Source organism: Takifugu flavidus, chromosome 16, assembly GCF_003711565.1.
Source record: "Takifugu flavidus isolate HTHZ2018 chromosome 16, ASM371156v2, whole genome shotgun sequence".
In the NCBI taxonomy this organism is placed as follows: domain Eukaryota; kingdom Metazoa; phylum Chordata; class Actinopteri; order Tetraodontiformes; family Tetraodontidae; genus Takifugu; species Takifugu flavidus.
This window is the reverse complement of record NC_079535.1, coordinates 13,482,140-13,504,218: the sequence shown is the minus strand read 5'-3', so window position 1 is coordinate 13,504,218 and position 22,079 is coordinate 13,482,140. Positions and strand designations below refer to the sequence as shown.

Genomic DNA, 22,079 nt, shown 5'->3' with positions numbered 1-22,079 from the left:
TTCGAACGCCATGAGAGACGTGACGAAGAGCAACACGTCTGGAATTTCCTTTTTAAAATAAATAAATGTAATAACGCTCATTACATAAATGTGACATAAATGCGCATAAAACAGCGACGGTGTAAAGACAGACATTTTTAATAACGAATATATATGTAGGAATTTATTATATATTTTTTTCATAATTATAAAATTTATATATATATTATAACTTCCGCTAACAAGTATGGCAACATTATGCTAATAAATGCCAACGCTAATTAAGGTTACAGGTTTTTTTTATGTCTCCCGTTCTAAATGTAAATTTAGGTTCTTAACTCGTTTAGCAAAACTATGTAAAATGTATTTTATGTATTTTTTGAAAGGAATATTCGACAACTAGTTTTTATTTAGTAGCAACAGCTAGCATCATTAGCTTAGCATAAAAGGTGATAACTGCGCTCAAAGACACCAAAGAAGAAGAGCTTGTCCGAGCCTCGCGCCGGCGGATCCTTCTGATCGAGCTGGATCACCCCTGCAGGATTCCGGCCTTGCCGATCTCTGTAGATCTGATTATTTAGTGATCTACGACCCACATTCATTCTCCACCTCCATGATCTCTGTAGATCTGATGATTATTTAGTGATCTATGACCCACATTCATTCTCCACCTCCATGATCTCTGTAGATCTGATGATTAATTAGTGATCTATGACCCACATTCATTCTCCACCTCTACAGAAACAACAGTTTTGTGATCAAGTGAGAAACGCAGCTCAGGTTGTTGGACATGAAAAAGGTGCATTTATTTAAGAAAAGGCATCAACAAACTTCAGTAATCTTACAACGACGTCATCGAGATTGTCAGATTGCTTCTTTTTAAATCCAGACACGATAGGCACTTCAAGTAGAGTATCTGTCATAACAGCGTCTAACGTTTTAGGTGACAAACTTGTGAATTCAGAAGGTTCCGAAGCAGAATGGTCCCTGTGGTCTTTGGGTGGAAGAAAAGGATCAGACGGAGACGGACGAGGACAAAATGGGACGACATCAAGCAACGGCAGGCTGGATTATTCAGTTCCCTGAATCCTGCAGTGGTTCAAGTGCTCTTGAGCAGAGCGTTGGTGCCTTCACTGTCATCAGGTGTCTGCGCTGCAGCATCACATGACCTGAACTGATCTCCATCCCCAGTACTGACACAGATCAAAGCAAGAGTCTCTGAGAACGTCCACAACCTGCATCAAAGGTGCTCTTTGGACGGTGACGACAAGCCGCGAGTCAGTAACAATAAAACCAGGATCAAGGTGATTTCCTGCTAAAAGTGAAGCTTTCAGTGTAATTACCGTTGAATCTAGTACCAATCAGTCCCCATTAATGGCCCCAATCATGGAAAACCAACCATTGAAAGCAACTGGTCTGTGATCTAACGATCAGAAAACCAGTTCACTGAGATTGTAAACTACAGCATTTCAGGCAACTGTGAAATTCGGAGCAAAACGGTCTCTTCATCCGAACGCTGCTCACGCAGACGTCTGCTCGCTCACCAGCAGCAGCTTTATTCTTCACCTCTTGACCTCTTGACCTCCGACGACAGTACAGGTCCGTGAAACGTTTCCCACCGACAACCGCGACCCTCCAGTCAGCGGCCGTCGGCAGGAATTCCGTCATTCCCGAACCTGGTTAAAGTGCTACAGTGTCGCTGAGGCCAGATTAGGACGAGCGCAGGAGCTCCAACAGAGCTCCAACGGCACCAAAGTAACCCTGGAACAGAAGCAGATGTTACCCTGCAGCCACAAAACGGGGGTCAGAACCGGCAGATTCGAACGGACCTCGTGGCGCAGGAAGAGGGCTTTGAGCTGCCCTTTGGACCAGTAGTCCATGGCGTAGGCCAGCAGCTTCATGGAGAGGGTGTTGACTCTGAGGAAGTTGCCCACAAACACCACTTTTTCTATGTTCTGACAAAATAGAGAAGGGAAGGGAGCAGTTAACAGGTGAGTTTGGGCAGAAGAGGCACCTGTGCGTGTGCACGAGGCTGTGCGGGACCTCCACGCCTTCATAGCCCTGTACAATGCTGCTTGATCAAGATGCCACAAGGCAGCACCGTAAAGAGGCTGAGAGCAGGGAGGGAACGTCCCCTGCAGGAAGACCCTCGCCCCAGAGTCCTCGCCGCCTCCACCTCGCCTCATCTACCAACCTCGTTGAGAGCGCACATCCTGGTGATCGACCCAATGTTGTTGGTGATGGTGACCAGCGTCGCCCTGGCCAGGTCCTCTTTGGACACGGACTCCCTCTTCTCCTTGGACATCATGTTGCCAAAACTGAGCAGATTAAACAGAGCCAGAGTGTGACAACCTCAAGCAGACGCGGGTGCTTCTGACGCTGCTGCCAGCCCTTCACCTGGAGGCCACAGCCCAGCCCGGCAGTCCGAACCTCTCATAGTCCCCTCCGTAGATGTCCCGGACCAGCTTGTCCACTCGCGTGCTCTCGCCCTGAGAAGCCATTTGTAGAGCTTCGTCGAAGGTGGAGCAGCCAGTCAACAGACAACAAAGGCCCAAGAAGGTCCCACCTCCAAGGCTGCGAAGACACAGAGATCTGAGATGATCCAGGAATGGTCTCCAACTGTGAACCACAGACAAGACTTTGGCGGGTACGTGGACTCCAGGCCTCTGACCGTGGTAACTACCTGGTCCCTGTAACTCGTTTGTAGTTGTTTTCAGAGTAGACGGCCAGGATGCTGACCCCTGACCCGATGTTGACCAGCAGCAAAGGATAAGGGTTCTGCAGCGTGTACGGCCTCTGGACGCAGTGCTCCGGGTCGGTGGGGTTTTCAAAGTAGTAGCATTCCGAGGGTCCGCTGGACACCACCGAGTCGATGTGCAGCACGCCCCGGACCAAACACTCCAGCTCATCCAGCTTGTGCAGCTGAAGGTCGGCCGTCTTTGGTTGGAGGTTTGGAAAGAGAGAACAAAAACCGCTACGGTGAAAATCTCCAACCAACACTGTTATTCTGTGAAAAAATGCCCGAGCGCTCCGTCACCGTCACGCAGCGGTGGATAAATGGACACCTACTGTGCGGAAATCGTACTCGAACTTGTACGCGCCCCCACCGGTGGCACAGAGGGTGGTGTGGAGGCTGGAGAAGTGCTTGTTGCGGGCCATCTGCAGGAACACCGGCAGGTCCTGCGTCGGGAAGCGGATGAAGTGCAGGTTGCCCGTCCGGCCACACATGGTCAGGTCCTGCAGCTCCAGGTGCACGTCCCTGATGCCCGTTTTACCGTAGGCAGTGTTGGAGGTCAGGTACCAGCGGATGCTCTTCAGGTTCTCCACCTCCTCCTGTTCCTCTTCTGCTGTGATATCTTTTGGCTCGAAGTACACCAGCTTCACCAGAGTGCCCCCGATGTCCATTCCGAACCAGGGGAAGGCTGCAATGAGAGGAAATATATGGGGAAATGATTGATGTCTGATCAGCCCTCTGCAATCAAACATAAAGATCTGTCATGTGGGGATCGGCTGGTCCAGCTTCAGTCTCTAAAGCAGCAGTTCACCGTGTGCCGCGATCGCCATCTTGCTGTTAAATTGATCCTGGCTACTAACTGCCGCAACAGTGCACATATTACATTGTAATAGCGCCTCTAGAGGGTTTTCCCCGCTGCTATATCCTCACATGATGAGATATGCATTCCCTAACCACGATAACAATATTCATCTGGCGCACTTTTACGAGGATAATTGCGTTTTATGACACGTCTTTAAATGCGAGAGCATGCAACGCTGCGTTTTCCAGGAAATATCCTCGGCCCACAACACCTACGCGGCCTTGTTTTCTTCACCGAGTCGAGCCTTGGTCGAGCCGCGGAGCCGGAGCTCCGCTCGGTTCTGGCAGCCGACGCCGCGGCCTCGTCCTTCGGCCCCTCGGCGGAATAACCGGGCATCTCCTTGCTGGACCGCGGCTGCTTCGTGGGCGTCTCGTCTTCCGCGACAGTCTCATCGTTGCGTTGGAAGCCATTGAACTCCATTTAAAGGAAATAAATAAATAACATATATGTCGTCGTTTTGCGAAACTACGGCGCTGGACGTATTTTCAGTAGACTGCTGAGGCTCCTTGCAGGTTGGCTAATTATGTAAATGGACGGCAAAGTCGGTCCACACGTCCAGGAAGGGAACGCGTCCTCTTTATGCTCGCTGTCAACACTCGGGGGTGTGGCCTGGCCATGATTGACAGATGCCACCGCCAATCAGAATCAAGATCTGTCAGACATACTCCGATTATCCTTAAATTGATCAATTTCACAGCAATATTCATTAAGAAAACTCAAAGAACAGTGTACCAGGACTGTTGGTTGGTTGGAGGTGGAATAAAGGGCAGTTGTAATACAACATAACAGGAGGCTGCCTTTAGATCCCAGATCTTTGTGCTGATCCATGAAAGATCCTTGAAATTGTCAGAGTCTCTTCGATCCCTCTGATCGTTAAAGCAGGAAGATCCTCATACTGAAAACATTCATCTGAAATGTGCAATTTGGATGTCACAGCGTTTGTCCCTTTCCAAGTAATCCATTAATTGACATGCACATTTCTGTTTCAGCATTTTCAGATTTATTGATATTTTTATCCGCATAGTTTAAGACAAAAGCAAAGAATTAAGATTACACCAACACTGCGTGTTTGACATTGACAATTGATGGACTCTCCAAAGTATTTTCATACCTGGACAACGCTCCTTATGTGCAAATCGTTCAGACAAATGTGAAATTTCAGGAAAAAGGAGGCTAAAATGGACATTTGCATGGCCTCATAATGTGATTACGGAACAGCTCACCACAGGGCTGAAAGTGCAATACCTGTATAAATAACAGTATTACATGAAAAAATAAAGGCTCCCATAAAATATTTGTGTTGACACATGGAGGATGGAGGGAACACACAGCTCCCACCCGCTTACATAGCTCGGAGCCGTTTCCACTTCTATCAACGTCTCTTTGCTCCACCTCTGAACAGGGATTCAATTCAAAGATACCACAATGTTATTCTGTATGGGAGCAAATCAGACCCAGAACGCTGATAGAATGATTCATCTTTAAGTATAACATCTTTTGCTTTGGAGTATTTCTGACACATGTCTAATATAGAAAGTAAAATATATATTTAAGTGTGTAACCTATGTACAAATAAATAGATGGGTAGTTCTCCGTTCTCATCCTTACTGGGTCGGTCTTTGGTGCACTCATCTTTACAGTGTTGTGTTGAAAGGAGCGTTCAGGATATAAAACATCGTCATCGTCACCCAGCACTGGTTCACCTGGATCACTAGTTGTTGAGGGTAAAGATAACCTGCTCAGTAGCCAGTTAAAAAGGGTATAACGCCAATAACACACCGTCCACATCAAAATCAGGCGTGGAATTAATGACATGATCAAAGGTCTGCCACCGTGGCTAAAGGTAATAATTAGGCGGCTGCCTCACGCTATCCCCGGCCAGTGGCTACAATAAGGCACCCTAACCCCGAAGATCCTCTTTTTAAAACCCCAAAGCCTAATCTGATCTCATTCTAAAGCTATTAAACTTGCTTAGTTCTTAAACTTCCACGCCAACAGCAGCGCACAGGCTCCCACACCTGCCGCAGTAGCAAAGTACTTAGTATGACTTGTGAGGAACCTGGAGGACGTCGTCTTCTCCGACTCCTGCAGGGCCGGCGCTGAACTCTCCGCTGGTGCCGGCTCGGGGGGCTGCTCGCTCTCACTCACAGGGGGGGGGTTCGCAGGTGCAGCCTCTGCAGCAGCGCCAGAGATCATTTCTGATGCTGCTTCATCACGGGTGAGTTGACCTCGGGGTGTTGAGTCGTGGCCGTCCAGGTTGAGGATTGAGGGCTCCTCGCGTATTCGCAGCAGGTTTTCCCGAACCTCCTGCATTTGCAGGCTCTCACTGGGGGAGTCGTAGTGGTTTTCCTCGGGTTGATTATGGTTCACAACCATGCCGTTCTCCTGGCATGGCAGCATTGAGGAGGTGACAGCAGAGCTCTCAGGGGTGGGGGCCAGGTCCTCAGCAACACTGCTCATCTCCAGTCGGGTGCTGTTACCTGAGTAGGGCTCCACAGGTGAGATGGGTGTGGCTAGAGCCGGGCTACCGGGGAGCTGTGGCTGGACGCTGATGAGTTCACCAGGCTGACTGAGACACAGCGTCAGAGACTCGTCCTCCATCGCTGCAGCACCAGGCAGAGGAGCAGCTCCTGTCTGAGAGCTGCGCTCCTCCTCCTGCAGGAGACCAGACGAAGGCAGGAATAGTTGAATTTGGCCTAAATACACATTCATATAAATCACTGAGTAGAAGATAGGAGCCCCTTTATTACAACACGTCTATAATCCCTTCAGTAACTATTAATCATGCTTCAGTTAAAAGCTGTGAGCAGTTTAATTAACAAGCATCGCCAGTATTAGCGCCCACCTGTGTGCAGGCAGGTGCAGGGGTCTCCTCGTCCTGCAGGATAGGAGGGTTGGAGTCCTGGACTGGAGCTTTCTCGGGAGTTTTCACAGACAGCGTGGATCCGTAGGTGGTGTTTGAGTCTACCGGAGCGGCGGGGGGGCTCGTCGGTGGCACGACCTCTGCTGTGGGTGTTGTGGACCGGACGTCTCCCCCCTCAGACTGAGCGTCTGTTTGAGACTGCTCAACAGGGCTGGAAGGCTGAGGAGCATCTCCTGTGCTCAGGTGTTCTGGGATCACAGCTCTATCGTCGGTTTCAGAGTTTTCCACAGGCTCCTGATGAGAAGTGACCTCCGTCAGAGGTGGTGCGCTCCTGCTCGCTGCTCGCTGGGTTTCAGGTGAGGCTGGAGGTGTTGATGGAACAGGCGCCGCTTCAAGCTGAGGTGGGGGACAAGCTGGGAGCGCTGAGGTCTCAGGAGGCTGTGGCTGCTGAGGGACCTGCTGAGGGACCTGCTGAGGGACCTGCTGAGGGGGCGGGGCCTGCACTGCTGCCTGTGGAGGAGCTGAGGTCTCACCTGGCAGAGGGGGCGCAGCATCACTGTTTCCACCACTCTCTGGGATGGGCAGATGAACGGCAGATGGCGCCGGATGGACGTGTGCCCTCGTGACAGTGGCTGCAGGAGAGCCGGGGTTGGAATCTAGGTCAAAGCCGATAACATCACATTATAATCTGTTTGATAAGCAAATGACCACAGCTTTGGGAGGAATAGCTTCGTTTAAACCAGTGGGACTGGCTGCCATTGAAACGCGCGTCTGACTTACTGCCTTTCAGAGCGTTGTATTCGTTTCTAATTTCGGCCGCTATGGCTGAATGGTTACACTCCTCCAGCGCTGTGATGAACTCCTCCGGCCAGTTTTCTCTCCTCTTTAGACAGTCCAGGAGCAGCACCATGCTGTCAAAGTTCCCATACGTCTCCCGCTTTGCTTCTATGTTCTCCTACAGTTGGATAGGATGACTTTCAGTAATAATTACAACTGTACAACACAGATGATGATGATTGAGTGAATCCTACCCTGTCGTGGTCAGTCAGGCATGGCAGGTGCGGAACTATTTCTCTCACTTTCACCTTGGACACGATGGTCGGCATATTCCTCCGCAAGTATCCTTTGTACAGTTTATCGCTGGCGAATGTCATCTATGATTAGAACAATACGTTCTGCTGTAGTTATTTCAATAATCACATTCTTTTCATTTTAAATGACAGGAATAATGTAAAAAGAACAACAAAATAATGAAGCTACTGAAGCATGATAACTTTTAAACCAGTGTGAACCCATGCTGACCTCTGTCCTCACCTGGACAGACAGGAAGCACCCTCAGCTTTATAACTGCTGTGATAAGAGCACATAAAAGGGTTGATTTCCTGAAACCGAAAGTGACCTGGGGGAACTCCAGTTGTTGTTGTGGAGAAGCATAGAGAAAGACAGAAGCCTCTTACAATTCCACTGGTTTATAGTCATTTGTCAGTTTTTGTCTTTCCTTCTTGTGTTTGATTTTCCTGACTTTCCTGATCTTCCTGATTTCGGCACCCCGTCCGTCCGGCCTCACCGTCTCCCTTCCTGGTGTGTTAAAGGACTCCTTCCACTTTGCCAGATCCTCAGAGATCCTCAGAGATCCTCACAGGGAATTCTGCAGCCCTGAGCCGTGCACGCGAACGCGTAAAATCTCCTGTTCTGTGTTGGCTACATCATAAAACCTTCACAATGTTTGTACCTAAACACCCAACTCAAGTCATCTGCTGTCAGGTTCCGCCAGGAAAAGGTCTTCATCAAGGCCCCCGTCACACAGAACGACATATTAATCGGAATGCAAGCAGCAAAGTTAGCGGCCTGGTTGGGGCTCACAAATGTTGAGCAGTAACAAAAGAGCAAAGTCTTCCTCGTTGCTTCGACCAGAAACACGGCTGCTTTTACCTGGAGCCAGTAAAAGGTCGAGTCTGTGTGCATTTTCAAACATGTCCGTAAGAGTTCAGAGATGAAGGATTGCTGATTAACAGGAGAAGAAAGGTGGTGAAAAAAAGACCTTGGAACAAGGGCGAATATCCCAATGAATGACCTCCAAGCTGACAGCCCACAACTGTCCTTTCTTTGTTCTTAAAATGCTCCCAAAATGTTTTAAACACATTAAAGATGCTTATTCTCTGTTACAGAAAGTCTGCAATAAACTGGAAGAGTCCACGGACAGTAAGGAAATACTTTCATTGGTAAAAGCAGCAAATAATTCGTGGGTATTAGCAAAAACATTACGAGGGCAAATAAAGTGAAATAAGTATATATGAATAAATGAAATGGTGACACGCAAAACCAAGTAAAAACTGCAAGGACGTTTTTGATGCGTAATCTAAGAAAACGAGTGACTAATGGCGACAGAAGAGGCAACATGCACGTTATATCTTAAATAAAAGCTAAATATGTTCCGCAAACAAGCAGCAGCTGAAAGTTGCGCCCAATCTCGGACACGCGCGACACAAGCTACAAAGTGCGGTCGCGGCGTCCCGACACCGACAGACGAGAACAGAGAAGATTTCATGCGTTTGTTGCGTTTCTGCGTGATTTGGGCTGATTTATGGCCCAGGTGCGACTCACCTTGGCCGGTCCGAACCGTGCAGCTTCGTGACTCCCTCTAACACACAAACTTCCGCTGTCTTCACACACACAAACACATCTGCACGGGGGCTGGACCGGAACCTCCTTCTCGATTCTCATTGGACCAGAGAGCCGTCAGTCACCACAGTAGACCAATGGGAACGGTCCTGGCGGGTAAATCTTGCTTAATCTTGACCCGAACTGTGACATTTCCTCCGCTGTGATGGCATCAGAATTAGATCCTCATTTCTGGTTTTGCATCTGTCTGTTAATCCCTGATCCTAATCCGTTCACATGGACAGGCAAGCAGGCCAAGGAGGGAACAAACTGTACTATTTATACACGAAAAAGTGACAGACTGGTGGATATGCATCTGAATAGGTCTATTAGCTTAATAAAGCAAATTTACATAAACCAGTTTATACTCAGGTGACATCTTTTTTTTTTTTTTAAATACCCTGCTACCCTGCATTTTAGTTCATAAAGGAATACGGTTCGACGGCGATGGAACTACATCACCACAAAAATAAGACACAGAGACTCAAAGATCTCAAATGTATATTAACCAACAAAGATAATCTGTACTGAAGACTGGTGATTATGCAGGAAATTATTGATGTAAGTATGACTGGTGCGTATTATCAGTTGAAATCACAAATAATTACATTTTCAGATGGCTCCATTTAGTCTGGTTCCGAGATGAGCAGCACTTTACTGTTATTTTCAAAGCTCTGCTGTTATAAACGCGATATAACGTGTGATTAACATGAACTGCTCCTTCAGAGACAGAAGGTGGCGCCATTTACCCACACCAAGCCTCCATCTCAAGCAATTGATTCAGAACCGACAAATATGAGTGAATTCCTAATTCTGACGTGTGATGATCGAGCCCGCGTCCCTGAAAGGACAACAGCCAAAAAACGGCTTCATTATTTTCCAGATCTGGAAACTTAAAAATGCTAAAATTCTTTACTGCAAATATTCTGCATGAGAAACGCACAGGAAGAAGTGCAGAGTGCCTCTTCCATTCACGTGATACCACAAACAACGTTTTGGGGGCATTATGTGGTCACATGACTTCAACTCTGTGCATCTTGAGTCCAACCTTTCACAAACGGAGCAGAACAGAACGTCCTCAGCGAGACACAAAGACAACCAGGCCCGAGGCGCCGGCGGCCGTCCCAGCTGAGTGGGGGGGGGGGGGGGGGCTTTAATCCACAGAGCGCTGTGGAGATTCTCAGGTGGGGCAACGCAAACGTTTCCACCCTCGTAGAGGAAAGTTGCCATTTTTACTGGAGAGGAAGAGTCGCGTTAACCAGGGTTCCACTGATCACTGCATTATTCTGCTATTAACCATGCAAATGGGGCCAGCTGGACCTCCTCCCTCCTCCTCCTCCCCCCTCCTCCCTCCTCCTCCTCCTACATCTCCCCTCCTCCTCCTTCCTCCTCCCACCTCCCTCCTCCGTCCCTCCTCCTCCTCCCCTACTCCTCCTCCCTCCTCCCCTCCTCCCTCCTCCCTCCTCTGTCCCTCCTCCTCCTCCTCCTCCTCCTCCTCCCTCCTCCCCTCCTCCCTCCTCCCTCCTCTGTCCCTCCTCCTCCTCCCCTCCGTCCCTCCTCCTCCCTCCTCCCCTCCTCCTCCTCCCTCCTCCTCCCCTCCTCCTCCTCCTCCCCCTCCTCCTCCTCCCTCCTCCTCCCCGTTAATGGGATACACTGTTACCCCTGAAGGCAGCGGAGTGTCTCTGCAGGATTTGTGTTTGCTCGGCCAAATGGAGCAAAGCTAACAGCAGCATCTGTGAGCTAACAGCAGCATCTGTGAGCTAACAGCAGCATCTGTGAGCTAACAGCAGCATCTGTGAGCTAACAGCAGCATCTGTGAGCTAACAGCAGCATCTGTGAGCTAACAGGGGAACATCAGCTCAAACTGTGGCCACATTGTTAAAGATGCCTGTTGGCAGGTGCATTTCTATAGGAGGAACGTACGGAGCGCCTCAGCTGTAAGTGCATTAACACACACCATGGGGGTCAAAGGTCGGCTCCTGTTTGGCCTTCTCAGCCTAGATATGGTACCGAGCCTCCCGGCGTCACGTCCACACTCAGGGACCGATTGATACTATATTAAGGAAAGGATTCATGCTCATTAAAATGGTCATGTGACTGTTGGCTGCTGTTCGATTGGACAGAAGTGTGTGTGAGCGCCCAGAATGTTGGGAACGGTGTGTATGTTAGTGAATTTACATCTGACCAGCTCACAGGAGGCCAAAAACTGGCTCTTCTTCAGAAATGCTGCCTGTCTCCATCAGGGACCGACATGCAGATGTGGGGTTGGACGGAGCGGGGGGATCAGCTGGTCTGTGGTGCCGTGCCTAATGGTTCTGGGCTCTTCCTCACCTTCATTCGTCTCACCTGTCACGTCGCCCCCTCCTGCCAGATCCTCTCAGTTTGTGTTGGTTCCTGTTGTGGTGTAACGAGGAGTCGTGGGCTGAGCCGAGCTCCATCGGACGCTGCAGACCTAATCGGACTGGCGTGCGGCTGAAATCGACCGTTCTGCCGCTGGAGGTGTTTTCCTGGAGGTTACAGACAGACCCGAGTGGTCAAAGAGCCTCCAGAGAGGAGTTCCAACTGAACTGGGCTCATAAAGCTGCACCAGTGACTGTCAGGTCATGTGACAGCAGGTCTCCAACCGTCAGGATCGGACGGTCGTGACCGACCTGACTCGGCTTTATCAGCTGACATTTCTAATGTGGTGGAAAGGTTACATCACCAGCAGGAGCCCAATGGTGCTTAAATATGAGGGTGAGCATCAAATGTTGTTGATTTGAAAAGAGAGAGAGAGGGAGGAAAGAGAGGGAGGGAGGGGGTGGGAGGGAGAGAGGGAGGGAGGAAAGAGGGAGGGAGGGGGATCGGGGCAGGGAGAGAGGGTGGTAGAGAGGGAGGAAAGGAGAGAGAGGGGAGGGGACAGAGAGAGGAGAGAGGGGACCCTCGAGTGAGAGGGAGAGAGAGGGGGGGCGAGAGAGAGAGTGGGAGGGAAGAGGCCGGGGAGGGAGGGCAAAGCCGAGGGGAGAGGAGAGGGAGAGAGGGAAGGGGGAGGGAGGGAGAGCGGGGCAAGTCAGAGAGAGAGGGAGGGAGAAGAGGGGAGGAGACCTTTTCCGCAGGGAGAGAGAGGGGAGGGTAAAGAGAAGAAAAGAGAGAGAGAGAGAGGGAGGAGAGGAGGGGGGGAGAGCCGAGAGGGGAGGGAAGAGGGGTGAGGGAGAGGAGAGGAGGGACGAGAAGGGGGGAGAGAGGGAGAGAGGGAGGGAGGGGACAGAGAGGGGGAGGGAAGAGAGGGAGGGGGGGGAGGAGAGCGGGGCCGGAGAGAGGGACGAGAGAGAGGAGAGAGGGAGGAGAAGAGAGGACAGGAAAGAGAGGAGAGAGTAGAGGAGGCAGACGAGGGAGAGGAGAAGGGCGAGGATGGGCGATGAGGGGAGAGAGAGAGAGGGAGGAGAGAGGGGAGAGAGGGAGGGAGGGGAGAGAGGGGGGAGAGAGAGAGGGACGGGAGAGAAGGAGGACGGAAATGAGAGAGAGTGAGAGAGGGAGGGGGGAGAGAGAGGAGAGAGGGAGGAGGGGGGGGGAGAGAGGGGGTGGGGGAGAGAGGGAGGGGGGAGGGGAGTGGGGGAGTATGCTCCTCTCATAATGGAGAACTCTGAAAAGTCCAACCAGCTGAGCCTTGGCAGTGAATAAGTGATGAGAGGCTCCTCCCAACCTGGAACCTTCAGGTGATTCACACAATAAAATGTCAAAGTGCTGCAGCACCTCAACACAGGTGGGGGGGGGGGGGGGAGGGGAGGGGGAGGGGAGGAGGAGAGGGGAGGAGAGTAGAGGAGAGGAGAGGGGAGGAGAGGAGAGGACGAGGGGAGAGAGGAGAGGCGAGGAGAGGAGAGGAGCGGGGGGGAGAGGGGACAGAGGGGAGGAGAGGAGAGGAGAGGAGAGGAGGGGGAGGGGGAGAGGGTGGAGGAGACGGAGAGGAGGAGAGGAGAGGGAGGAGAGGAGACGGAGAGGGGAGAGGGGAGGAGAGGGGAGGAGGAGATGAGAGGAGGAGAGGAGAGAGAGGAGAGGAGAGAGAGGAGAGGAGAGGAGAGGGGAGAAGAGGAGAGGAGAGGGGAGGAGAGGAGAGGACGGGGGAGGGGAAGCGGGGAGGAGGGGGGGGGAGGAGAGGGGAGGAGGAGGGGAGGAGAGGGGAGGAGGAGATGAGAGGAGAGGAGAGGAGGGAGAGGAGAGGAGAGGAGAGGAGAGGAGAGGAGAGGAGGGGGAGGAGGAGGACCTTCAGAGATTGGGCCTCTGTCCAAACCCTCACAGGTCTGCAACCCTCTTGACTCCTTCACCTCCTTCACCTCCTTTATTCTCCTCGTGTGAGTTTAACCAGTCCTGCAGAACTTTGGGTTCCTCCTGATTAAACTGAAGCTGAAGCTGGTCCATGAGGACCGGCCGTGTCCTGGTGAAGAGCAGCTCCCAGCAACATTCCAGGGCTGAGTAAAACGCTCCGAGCTGGATTATTCCTCACTTTAATATCTGGAAATGATTTTTGTTTGGGCTGAATTAAATGGAATGAAATTTGATCTGTGATTAAAGTCTTTCTAGGATTAGAAATGAGCAGCGCAGCTTAATAGCAGAGGAGGTTTTATTGTTCACGTCACACGTACACAATCACAGGTCAGGAGGTCCACTCCAGGTTCTGGACTCAACAGCTATGAACACCGATTACCCTGGAACATCAAGGAGAGTTCTGCACCTAAAGAAGCTGACAACAGCAAACGGACCACTGGGGGGTCAGCGGGGGTCTGGAGCGGGTCCCGGGAGCCGGATCTGAAATTCTGCTAAAACCACAGACGCGCTCACATCGGGTTCACAACATTTTCTCCTCCTTCTCCCACGGAATGGGGTCCTGCTCCTCCTCGACCTGCGTGTTCCTGCGGCCCGTCCAAAAGTGCTCCACATCGGGGATCGTCTTGTCCGGTTCCGGGGACCGCGTTTGTCCCCGGCCCCGGGCCCCGGCCCGGCCCCGGCCCCGGGCCCCGGTCCCGGCCTCCGCCGCGTTCCCCTCCGCCTTTGGACACTTGTTGCCCTGCGCGTGTGTTGCGCGCCTCTGCAGGTGCCGATGACCCAGACCCGCACCAGTCCCTGGCGCACGTCGTCGTACATCGTCATGAGGATCACGGGGGGACAGCGAGCTGCACGCGTAAAGGAGGACCTGCGCGAAGATGACCAGACCAACGGGGGGCTTGTTGTGTCCGAGCCGGATCCAGACGAACGTGCCCCACTCCGGCAGCAACATGAGTCCGAGGGCGGCGCTCAGGCACAGCAGAACCAGGGTGACCTTGCCCTGCTGCCGCTGGGGAGGGGCGCGCGGTTCACGGCGGAGTGCAGCGCCTGGGTGTAGTAGCCCAGCGTGGCGAGGACCGGCACCGCGAAGGCCGCAGTGGGGTAGACCTTGCCAGAACACGCTATGAAGTCAGACGCGCACTCTGGCACCTGCGAGACGCAGACGGTGGCGCCTCCGCGCTGCGCCAGGGTAGCGAAGAGCATCTGGGGGGTGGGGAGCAGCATCGACACCACCCGATGAACGCCAGGGCTCCGTGGATCCACGTCGGGCGGGGAGGAGAGTGGCCCGCGGGCGGTGCGGGGACCCGCGGTGTGTTTGGCTCTGGTGGTGGCCGCCAGGATCAGAGTTTTAGCCACCACGCAGGAGTGCTGGAACCAGTCTGTGGTGCTGCAGACAAACGCGCCCAAAGTCCACGTCTGTTTGTAGTAGGTGAGGGCGCGCACGGGGGCGCACAGCAACAGGATGGCCAGGTCCGTGGACGCCAGGGAGGCGAGCAGGGCTTTGACCTCGGAGCCCTTCCCAGCATTAAAATCACGCGCCAGAATCAGCAGAACGAGCAAATTCCCAAGCGCCCCGGACACGCTGATCCCGATCAGGATGACGGGCACCACCGTCCGGGTGTCGCCCCGTGGAGAAGCTGGAGTCCTCCGACGAAATCAAAAAAGGAAATGTTGGCAGGTCGGTCATTATTATCCATCACTGCCATCAGGTTCCGACGCCTCCGAGTGGGAAACTCCCGGTTATTGATCGGCTTTTAAATGTTTCTATTGATTTTGGGAGCGTTTCACTTCCCGAACGAAGCAGCTCTGCCAGCGGTGCGGGAGGGGGGGCAGGCACGGCTGCTCTGGGTCCTGGTCGCACCCGCGAGTGGCTGCGCGGGCGCTCAGGGCGGGTATTTCAAGCGCTGCCGTTTCACGTCGTCAGCCGCTCACGTCATTTCAGCCGCGCGGCTCCTGGATGTTGCGCGCGGCGTGACGCGGTTTCCCTCCGCGAGCTCGGAGGAATCACGGTGCTCCAGATATCCGCCGCTCGGCTCGGGGCGGACACGCGACTTTAACAAAGGCAACACTTGAGTGAAGCGTCGAGCAAACGTGCACGCTCTCTTGTGTCCGCGCACGGCTCCGCTGCGGAACAGATACCGGCTCTTGCAGTTCGCCCTCTCACCTCTAGATGTCACCAAATCCCACTAACCCGCTGATCACTCGGTGATATTTTATGTGCATTTCTTTGTTGAACACGCACTGAGAGCTTCAGAGTGCACGTGCCACCATCAGAACAGAAGCGGAAGTTGCTTCAGGCTCCTGAAGGAGGCTCCAAAGGGGCCCCGGTGCCGTCTGAGGTGCGTTTACGTGACGTGAAACAGGATCCGGATGATGAAGGGAGGGAGGGTGCGAGATGGTGCTCGTGTGGAGAGGTGAGGGTGCCCACTCAAATGCTGTCACCTCTGAGAAGAGGCATGGTTGCTAGGAGACCAGAGCCACCATCACAGTATGGGGTTGAGAAGATGTGAGGCATCATCAAGGCGTGCGAGAAGGATCCAGAGAGGCTCCAGAGCTCCGGATCAAACCAGAGCAGCTTCAATCCTCACTGCAGAAGGTGAAGGAAGAATCTCGGAGCCTTTGGATCGATGGTTTCATGGATGAGGCAGCGTTTGTTAGAATCAGGGCTAAACACAAGGCTGGAGCCCCCCCCCCCCCAGGAGACCTCCGCTGGGACCAACATGGCCACACACTCAATCACACCGTCCCAAATAGTCCCTCCATATAAGAGAGGTTCTACAGGGGACAAAGGAACCTTCACGTTAAGATGCTTCAACAGAGAACATGAGCGTCAGCTTCAGTGCCCGTGTGGAGGACCGTCATGTCGAGGCGTGCACGTGTTTTTGTGTCGCGCACGTTTAGAGGTCACGACGACCTGCCTGTTCCTGTCAACGCGGGATCTTTATTCCAGACCACCAACACGTTGCGGAGGCTCTTTCGGGTTCTTTGGGATTCGACCCACTTCAGCCGTCCGCCGGATCCATGGTCCTGCTCGACCTCACGCACGCGGGTCCTCAGCGTGTCCCCGTTAGTCCCAACTTGTCTTTCCTTTCACATTCCTGCTTTCTTCCCCTTATTTTAGCTCAGGCTGGATCTCTGCCGTCCCGCAGGCTTCAGCAAAGACTTGACAGTGGTGGAAAATGTGCACAAAAGCCACGAGCGCTGAGTCTGAATGAGTCCCAGTAATGTTCCCCGGAGAAGATCCAGACTGCAGACAAAGGGGAAGTAGGTTTTCAACCACAGGGTCTGTGAGGAGCCACCTTCCTGCCCGACATCCTTTGATGCAGAAAAGCTTTTAAAGCTCCACATCAGATCAAAGGTGAAGCGTTTCCTTCTCCGCTGAGGTCACACGACCTCACTGCCGTTGTTCCCCAGTGGAGGAGCGATTAGAAATGAGCTGCTGATGTCACGGCCCCGGCCACCATCAAAAGGCGCCGATGGTCGCGGGCCGTTACCACGACAACCTGTGGATGGAGGTGACAGCGGAGCTGCTACTGACACAAGATGAATTCCTCCTCTTCAACACGTTTACATTTTTCTGCTTGACAGAATAAAATCTGCGATGGCGTCGCTGAGGGAGGCTGATCTCCTGAGTCGGGCGTCGTGCAACAGGATAAACGACTCCCTTTAGCAAAAGGGCAGACTCCCGCCTGCTGACAGCAAATAATTAATGTCACGATTTATTTTTTAACAGTGAGCTTGCGAGGGGGCTGGTTGGCAGCTCGGCGTTTCTCAAATGCCACCTCCATCATATTAAAACAAGTGATGGAGGTGAAAACGCGCATGGAGGATTCTGTGAGCAGAACCATGTTGTTCTTAATGACTTGACTGAGTTGTTGCTCTTTTTATTCTGATGGATGTTTCCTCAGAGCTGCCCCCTGCTGAGGCCCCCTGCTGTCAGCTGTCATGACTGAGCATCACATGGACACCGAGGGCTCGTAATGGTGCCGTCAGGGATGGAAATGCCACCGCCGAAATACTACACTACTGTAGCAACCGGGCACCAGTCTGCAATTGACATTCGAAACAACAGTTAAACGCGCAAGCCTTATTTTTACATTGTTAGTCACAGCAAGCATAATTTAACAGATAAATCAATGTGGCATAAATAATGAGCAACGAGTCTGTGCACAGCTGTGTGAGTTATAGGAGAAGTGAGAGAAACGCAGTGGGACGGCGCAGATGATAGTATTATCGCGCTACCCCAGGGCTTTTTACAGAGGGTTTTCAGTTCGACAAATCATAAATTTGAAAAGAGCGCCACCTTGTGACCGACAAAGGAAAAGCCAAAATGTTCCATTTGTCTTACGTTGTTATAAATATCGACAAAGTGAAAAATGTAAAAAAACAAAACAAAAAAAACTATAAATTATAAGGAAAATATATTGGTTACCATCGCCTAATCAAGTAGTTTCGTTTGAAGAACGCTCACAGTGGCAGAAATAATTTATTTTACGCAAGTCAAGTACCTCAAACAGCCACTAGATGGAAGCAGAGACCGACTTTCCAATGAAATATGACGTTGGATATTGTGGCCACTAGAGGGAGACAAACTCCAGCTCACATGAGACGAACCAAAAAAAGCAACGCGTGATTTCGTGATTTCAGTAACATATATGAAAATTTAAACATACTGTATAACAAACATGAGATTTTAGATAATATGTTTGTTTTGGGTCCCAAAATGTTTATTCTGAAGCTCAACCATCAAGAAAAAACACTTGACTTGAGTGGGACATTAATGCAGACTGCTTTTTTAGAATATGTTCTAGTCGTAGACTAGTTTACTAGTTTACTAGTTTACTAGTTTACTAGTCGTAGACCGGAGCCTGAAAGGGTTTCATCACAGATGAAGTTTAGTAGAACACAACGTGACAATGTTTGAAATCTGAAGCTGAATCAAGGGTGAAATAAAAGAGCGAGTGGATGTCATCCTGACGTAAACCTTCAAATGATGTTTCCAGGTGGTTTTATCACCTCTTTCAGCTCTGAATGTACGCAAACCAAAAAATAAAAATAAATAAAACCTTTAAAAATGTGACAGTGACTTGAGCGAGACCGCTCACGCTGTAGTGCCCATTTTATGTGGAGCACAGATGAAAGAGGGATGAATGAGAAGAGAAGCAAAGATGAAGACACCTTTGTTCCTGCTGAGTGTGTGTGGAGACTCCAACATCTGAGCCTCAGCAGAGGAGATGGTGGCAGCAGAGGAGCGATCAGGGATGATGAGGAGCCTTTTATTTAGACGTCTCCACATCTTCCACACCCTCCAAATCCTCCTCTTTTCCTTCTCCACATCTCCTGTGGTCAGCTGTTAAAAGACAAAGATTTGTTTTAAATTTCATTTTTAAAGGTGAAGCTTCTCAGAGGTGCCTGAAGAACCAACGTACCTGGAGCTCTTCCACTTTTTGTTTCTCCATGTTCTGGAGCATCTCCTCCAGCTCTCTCTCTCTCTCTCTCGGTCCACTCTTCAGCTCTGCCTCCCAAAGCTCTGAGAGATCCTGGTGGGTCTTCAGGAAGACTTTCTCTTTCTCACAGAGCTCCTTCTTCAAAGCCTCCTCCCTGTCTGAGAGCTCTTTTTTGAGCTTCTCAGTCTCAGCAGACAGCTCCCTCCTCAACCTCTCTCCATTTCCTCCAGCTCTCTGGTGGAGTTGCTGGTTTCCTTCCAGCTGCTGCTGGAGGTTTTTCTTGCTCATGTTCTCCTTCAGAGCCTCCTGAGCATCATTCAGAAACACCCATGACGGAGCTTCTGTACGTGTTCTGCTTGTTTCTGATCTTTGATTCAGGAGAAATGAAACATCTACAGTCGTGTCCCCTAATCCGTCCCCAGCGGCCCTGTTCCTTTGACCTTGGGTCGACCCGCCAGTCGTGCCCGTGCAGGCGCGTCTGAGGATTGCGAGGCGTCACGGTGGACTCCAGCTCTGGAGGCTGAGGATTAGCAGGACCTGTTTGCTCTCTGAGCTCCTCTCTAACCTTCAACCTGCCCTCTAAACTGACCTGCTGACCTTTGTGGTTCTGGAAGAGAAACAGTGGTGTGTGCCAACATCTGTGCACCCCAGGCTGCTCCGGGTTCCTCACCCCCGACATGAGTCCACCTGGCCTCCATCATCCTGCTCCTCACACCCAGGACCAGGATCCTGAAGCTCATCACCGTCAGTTATGCACTAAGATGTGTTTGATGGGACGTTTGAGGAGCAAAAGTCTCCACGTCAGCGTGGGGGACGTGTTGGTGTCCAGGCCGGAGCCTGGTGCTGCTGAGCTGAGGGCAGGAGGGAGGTGAGGCGGGGGCGCCGCCCCCACCTGCTGAGCTGGACTCTAATCTGAATCTCAGTGTCAAAGCCAAAGGCGTTTGTCCGCCTGCATTCGTTGGGAGGATCGGAGAGTTGATCTGTCAACAGGATGGGAGCAGCTCCGTCCTCGTCCATGCACTGATTGATAATTGATCCCTGTTCAAACAGGCTCCTGGGGGCCACAGTTGCCTCTGAACGGGTCATTGTGCACGGTCCCGTCAGCAGCCTAATCCCACCAGGGAATGGGAATGAGCGCCGTCCTCTGCTGGTGGACCCCCCCCCCCCCCATCACCCCCCCACAATCACCCCCCCCACCATCATCTCCCCCTCCACCATCCCCCCCCTCCATCATCTCCCCCCCTCCACCACTGGGCTCCCTCTGTTTACTGAGGAGGCCCGGAAGGAAATGGACGGGTCACTGGCCCAGGGCGCCTCTGTGAGGAGCCACCCAGCAACACCAGTAACACCAGCACGAGACACTCGAACAGCTGGGGCCTGGGGGGACGTCCAGCAGGGACATGGAAATGGACTGGTTATACTGGGAGAGAGAGGGAGGGACTGGTTATACTGGGAGAGAGAGGGAGGGACTGGTTATACTGGGAGAGAGAGGGCAGGACGGTTATACTGGGAGAGAGAGGGAGGGACTGGTTATACTGGGAGAGAGAGGAGGGACGGTTATACTGGGAGAGAGAGGGCAGGACCGGTTTTATACTGGGAGAGAGAGAGGGAGGGAATGGTTATACTGGGAGAGAGAGGGCAGGGACTGTTATACTGGGAGAGGAGAGGGAGGGAGGGCGGGACGGGTTATACTGGGAGAGAGAGGGCAGGACTGGTTATACTGGAGAGAGAGGGAGGGACTGGTTATACTGGGAGAGAGAGGGCAGGACCGGTTATACTGGGAGAGAGAGGGCAGGACGGGTATAATGGGAGGAGAGGGCAGGACCGGTTATACTGGGAGAGAGAGGGATAGGACGGGTTATACTGGGAGAGAGAGGGCAGGACGGGTTATAATGGGAGAGAGAGGGCAGGACCGGTTATACTGGGAGAGAGAGGGAGGACGGGTTATACTCCTCCCCATCTCTCCCCCCCTCCACCATCTCTCTCCCCCTCCTCCATCTCTCCCCCTCCTCCATCTCTCGCCCCCCGCTTCTCTCCCCCCTCCATCTCTCCCCCCTCCATCTCTCTCTCCCCCCTCCTCTCCTCTCTCCTCTCCCCCCTCCTCCATCTCTCCCCTCCCTCCACCAGCTCTCTCCCCCCTCCTCCATCTCTCTCTCCCCACCATCTCTCCTCCCCCTCCTCCACCTCTCTCGATCTCTCCCCCCCTCCATCTCTCTCTCCCCCTCCACCCTCCACCCTCTCTCCCCCCCTCCATCTCTCTCTCCCCCTCCACCATCTCTCTCTCCCTCCATCCACCAATCGCTGCGCAAAGCTCATCCCTCCCCCCCCTCTCTCCCGCCCCTCCTCTCTCCGCCCCCCTCCACCATCTCTCCCTCCCCCATCCTCTCTCCCCCCCTCCACCCCTCTGCTCGCGTCTCCCCCCTCCCCCCTCCTCGTCTCCATCTCTGCCCTCTCTCCCAAACTCCCCCTCCACCATCTCTCCCCCCCACCATCTCTCCCCCTCCACCCATCTCCTCCCCCCCCCACCAGCTCTCCCCCCTATCCATCTCCCCCTCCACCATCTCTCCCCCCTCTCCATCTCTCCCCCCTCTCCATCTCTCTCTCCCCCCTCCTCCATCCCCCCCCCCCTCCACCAGCTCTCTCTCTCCTGCTGGTGTGAGAGTCCTGCACCTTCTTGCTGAAGAGGATGGGTCAGCCAGTGATCAGCGGAGGCCCAGAGGACACTGTTTTATTTGTGAGGCACGACACAGCCAATGACATTTAACTTGTTATTATTTCCTAGTGAAGATTAATGATAAATTGTCCATTATTTTTCCCTAAAAGTGAAAGATAAGACCACAGTCATTTGGCCCAGAGCCAGAGTGCCACCACTATGCAAAGTGACAGCCAATTATCGGGGCCTAGTTTGGGATAATGACTTTACAATGAATCTTTTGATTGAAATGTAACTTGGTTGGCCCTGGGCAAAGTGCAGAAAAAATGAATAAAAAGTTACAGAAACATTGAGCACCGTGCACCAGTGCTGGGCTTCTCCCCGAGGTCTCTCGACCTCTCTCTCTCCACTCCTCTCTAGAAATAGCTATAGGAGACAAGCAGAGATATGCATATATTGATGGAAAAATTATTAAGTCACAGAGGGCTTGCAGCAAACATAAATTAGCATATTCAGGGTAAATATTCAGACTATTTACGATAATAAGACCGGATTATTCAATTCAATGAATGTTAAATAGA

At 52.2% G+C, this 22,079-nt stretch overlaps 3 protein-coding genes across 5 annotated transcripts; all 3 read right to left on the bottom strand.

Moving 5' to 3' along the window:
• Nucleotides 1-760: 760 nt before the first annotated feature.
• On the bottom strand, nt 761-4,184 carry pank2 (pantothenate kinase 2). Of its 2 annotated transcripts, none has more exons than XM_057058262.1 (7): nt 3,791-4,184; nt 3,049-3,401; nt 2,663-2,916; nt 2,377-2,553; nt 2,174-2,297; nt 1,809-1,934; nt 761-1,740 (listed from the first exon to the last, which is right to left on the bottom strand). In XM_057058262.1, the coding sequence occupies exons 1-7, from the start codon at nt 3,993-3,995 to the stop codon at nt 1,690-1,692; spliced, it is 1,290 nt and encodes a 429-aa protein (XP_056914242.1). In that variant the 5' UTR covers nt 3,996-4,184; the 3' UTR covers nt 761-1,689. The 2 variants fall into 2 exon arrangements, with proteins under 2 accessions (XP_056914242.1, XP_056914243.1); XM_057058263.1 differs by having other exon boundaries at nt 2,410-2,553.
• A 368-nt stretch (nt 4,185-4,552) lies between these two features.
• mavs (mitochondrial antiviral signaling protein) lies at nt 4,553-9,133 on the bottom strand. 2 transcript variants are annotated; one of them, XM_057058259.1, is made up of 5 exons: nt 9,043-9,133; nt 7,470-7,592; nt 7,219-7,393; nt 6,421-7,094; nt 4,553-6,230 (listed from the first exon to the last, which is right to left on the bottom strand). In XM_057058259.1, the coding sequence occupies exons 2-5, from the start codon at nt 7,590-7,592 to the stop codon at nt 5,547-5,549; spliced, it is 1,656 nt and encodes a 551-aa protein (XP_056914239.1). In that variant the 5' UTR covers nt 9,043-9,133; the 3' UTR covers nt 4,553-5,546. The 2 variants fall into 2 exon arrangements, with proteins under 2 accessions (XP_056914239.1, XP_056914240.1); XM_057058260.1 differs by lacking the exon at nt 9,043-9,133 and adding an exon at nt 7,753-9,001.
• A 4,545-nt stretch (nt 9,134-13,678) lies between these two features.
• LOC130540099 (G-protein coupled receptor 151) lies at nt 13,679-16,923 on the bottom strand. The gene is given in 7 exon segments (XM_057059001.1): nt 13,679-14,161; nt 14,164-14,235; nt 14,237-14,407; nt 14,410-14,633; nt 14,636-14,669; nt 14,671-15,023; nt 15,026-16,923. Coding segments are annotated over 7 exon segments (1,173 nt in total). The 5' UTR covers nt 15,105-16,923; the 3' UTR covers nt 13,679-13,921.
• Nucleotides 16,924-22,079: the final 5,156 nt, after the last annotated feature.

Bases quoted from the DNA above. Each gene is read 5' to 3' on its own strand.
- pank2 (XM_057058262.1), bottom strand. From the start codon at position 3,995: ATGGAGTTCAATGGCTTCCAACGCAACGATGAGACTGTCGCGGAAGAC. The intron at 3,402-3,790 runs GTAGGTGTTGTG...CTCTCATTGCAG, and splicing joins GGTGAAGAAAACAAGGCCGC to CCTTCCCCTGGTTCGGAATG. The intron at 2,298-2,376 runs GTGAAGGGCTGG...TAATCTGCTCAG, and splicing joins GGCTGGGCTGTGGCCTCCAG to TTTTGGCAACATGATGTCCA.
- mavs (XM_057058259.1), bottom strand. From the start codon at position 7,592: ATGACATTCGCCAGCGATAAACTGTACAAAGGATACTTGCGGAGGAAT. The intron at 7,394-7,469 runs GTAGGATTCACT...ATCCAACTGTAG, and splicing joins GCCTGACTGACCACGACAGG to GAGAACATAGAAGCAAAGCG. The intron at 6,231-6,420 runs GTGGGCGCTAAT...GGTCTCCTGCAG, and splicing joins CTGCACCTGCCTGCACACAG to GAGGAGGAGCGCAGCTCTCA.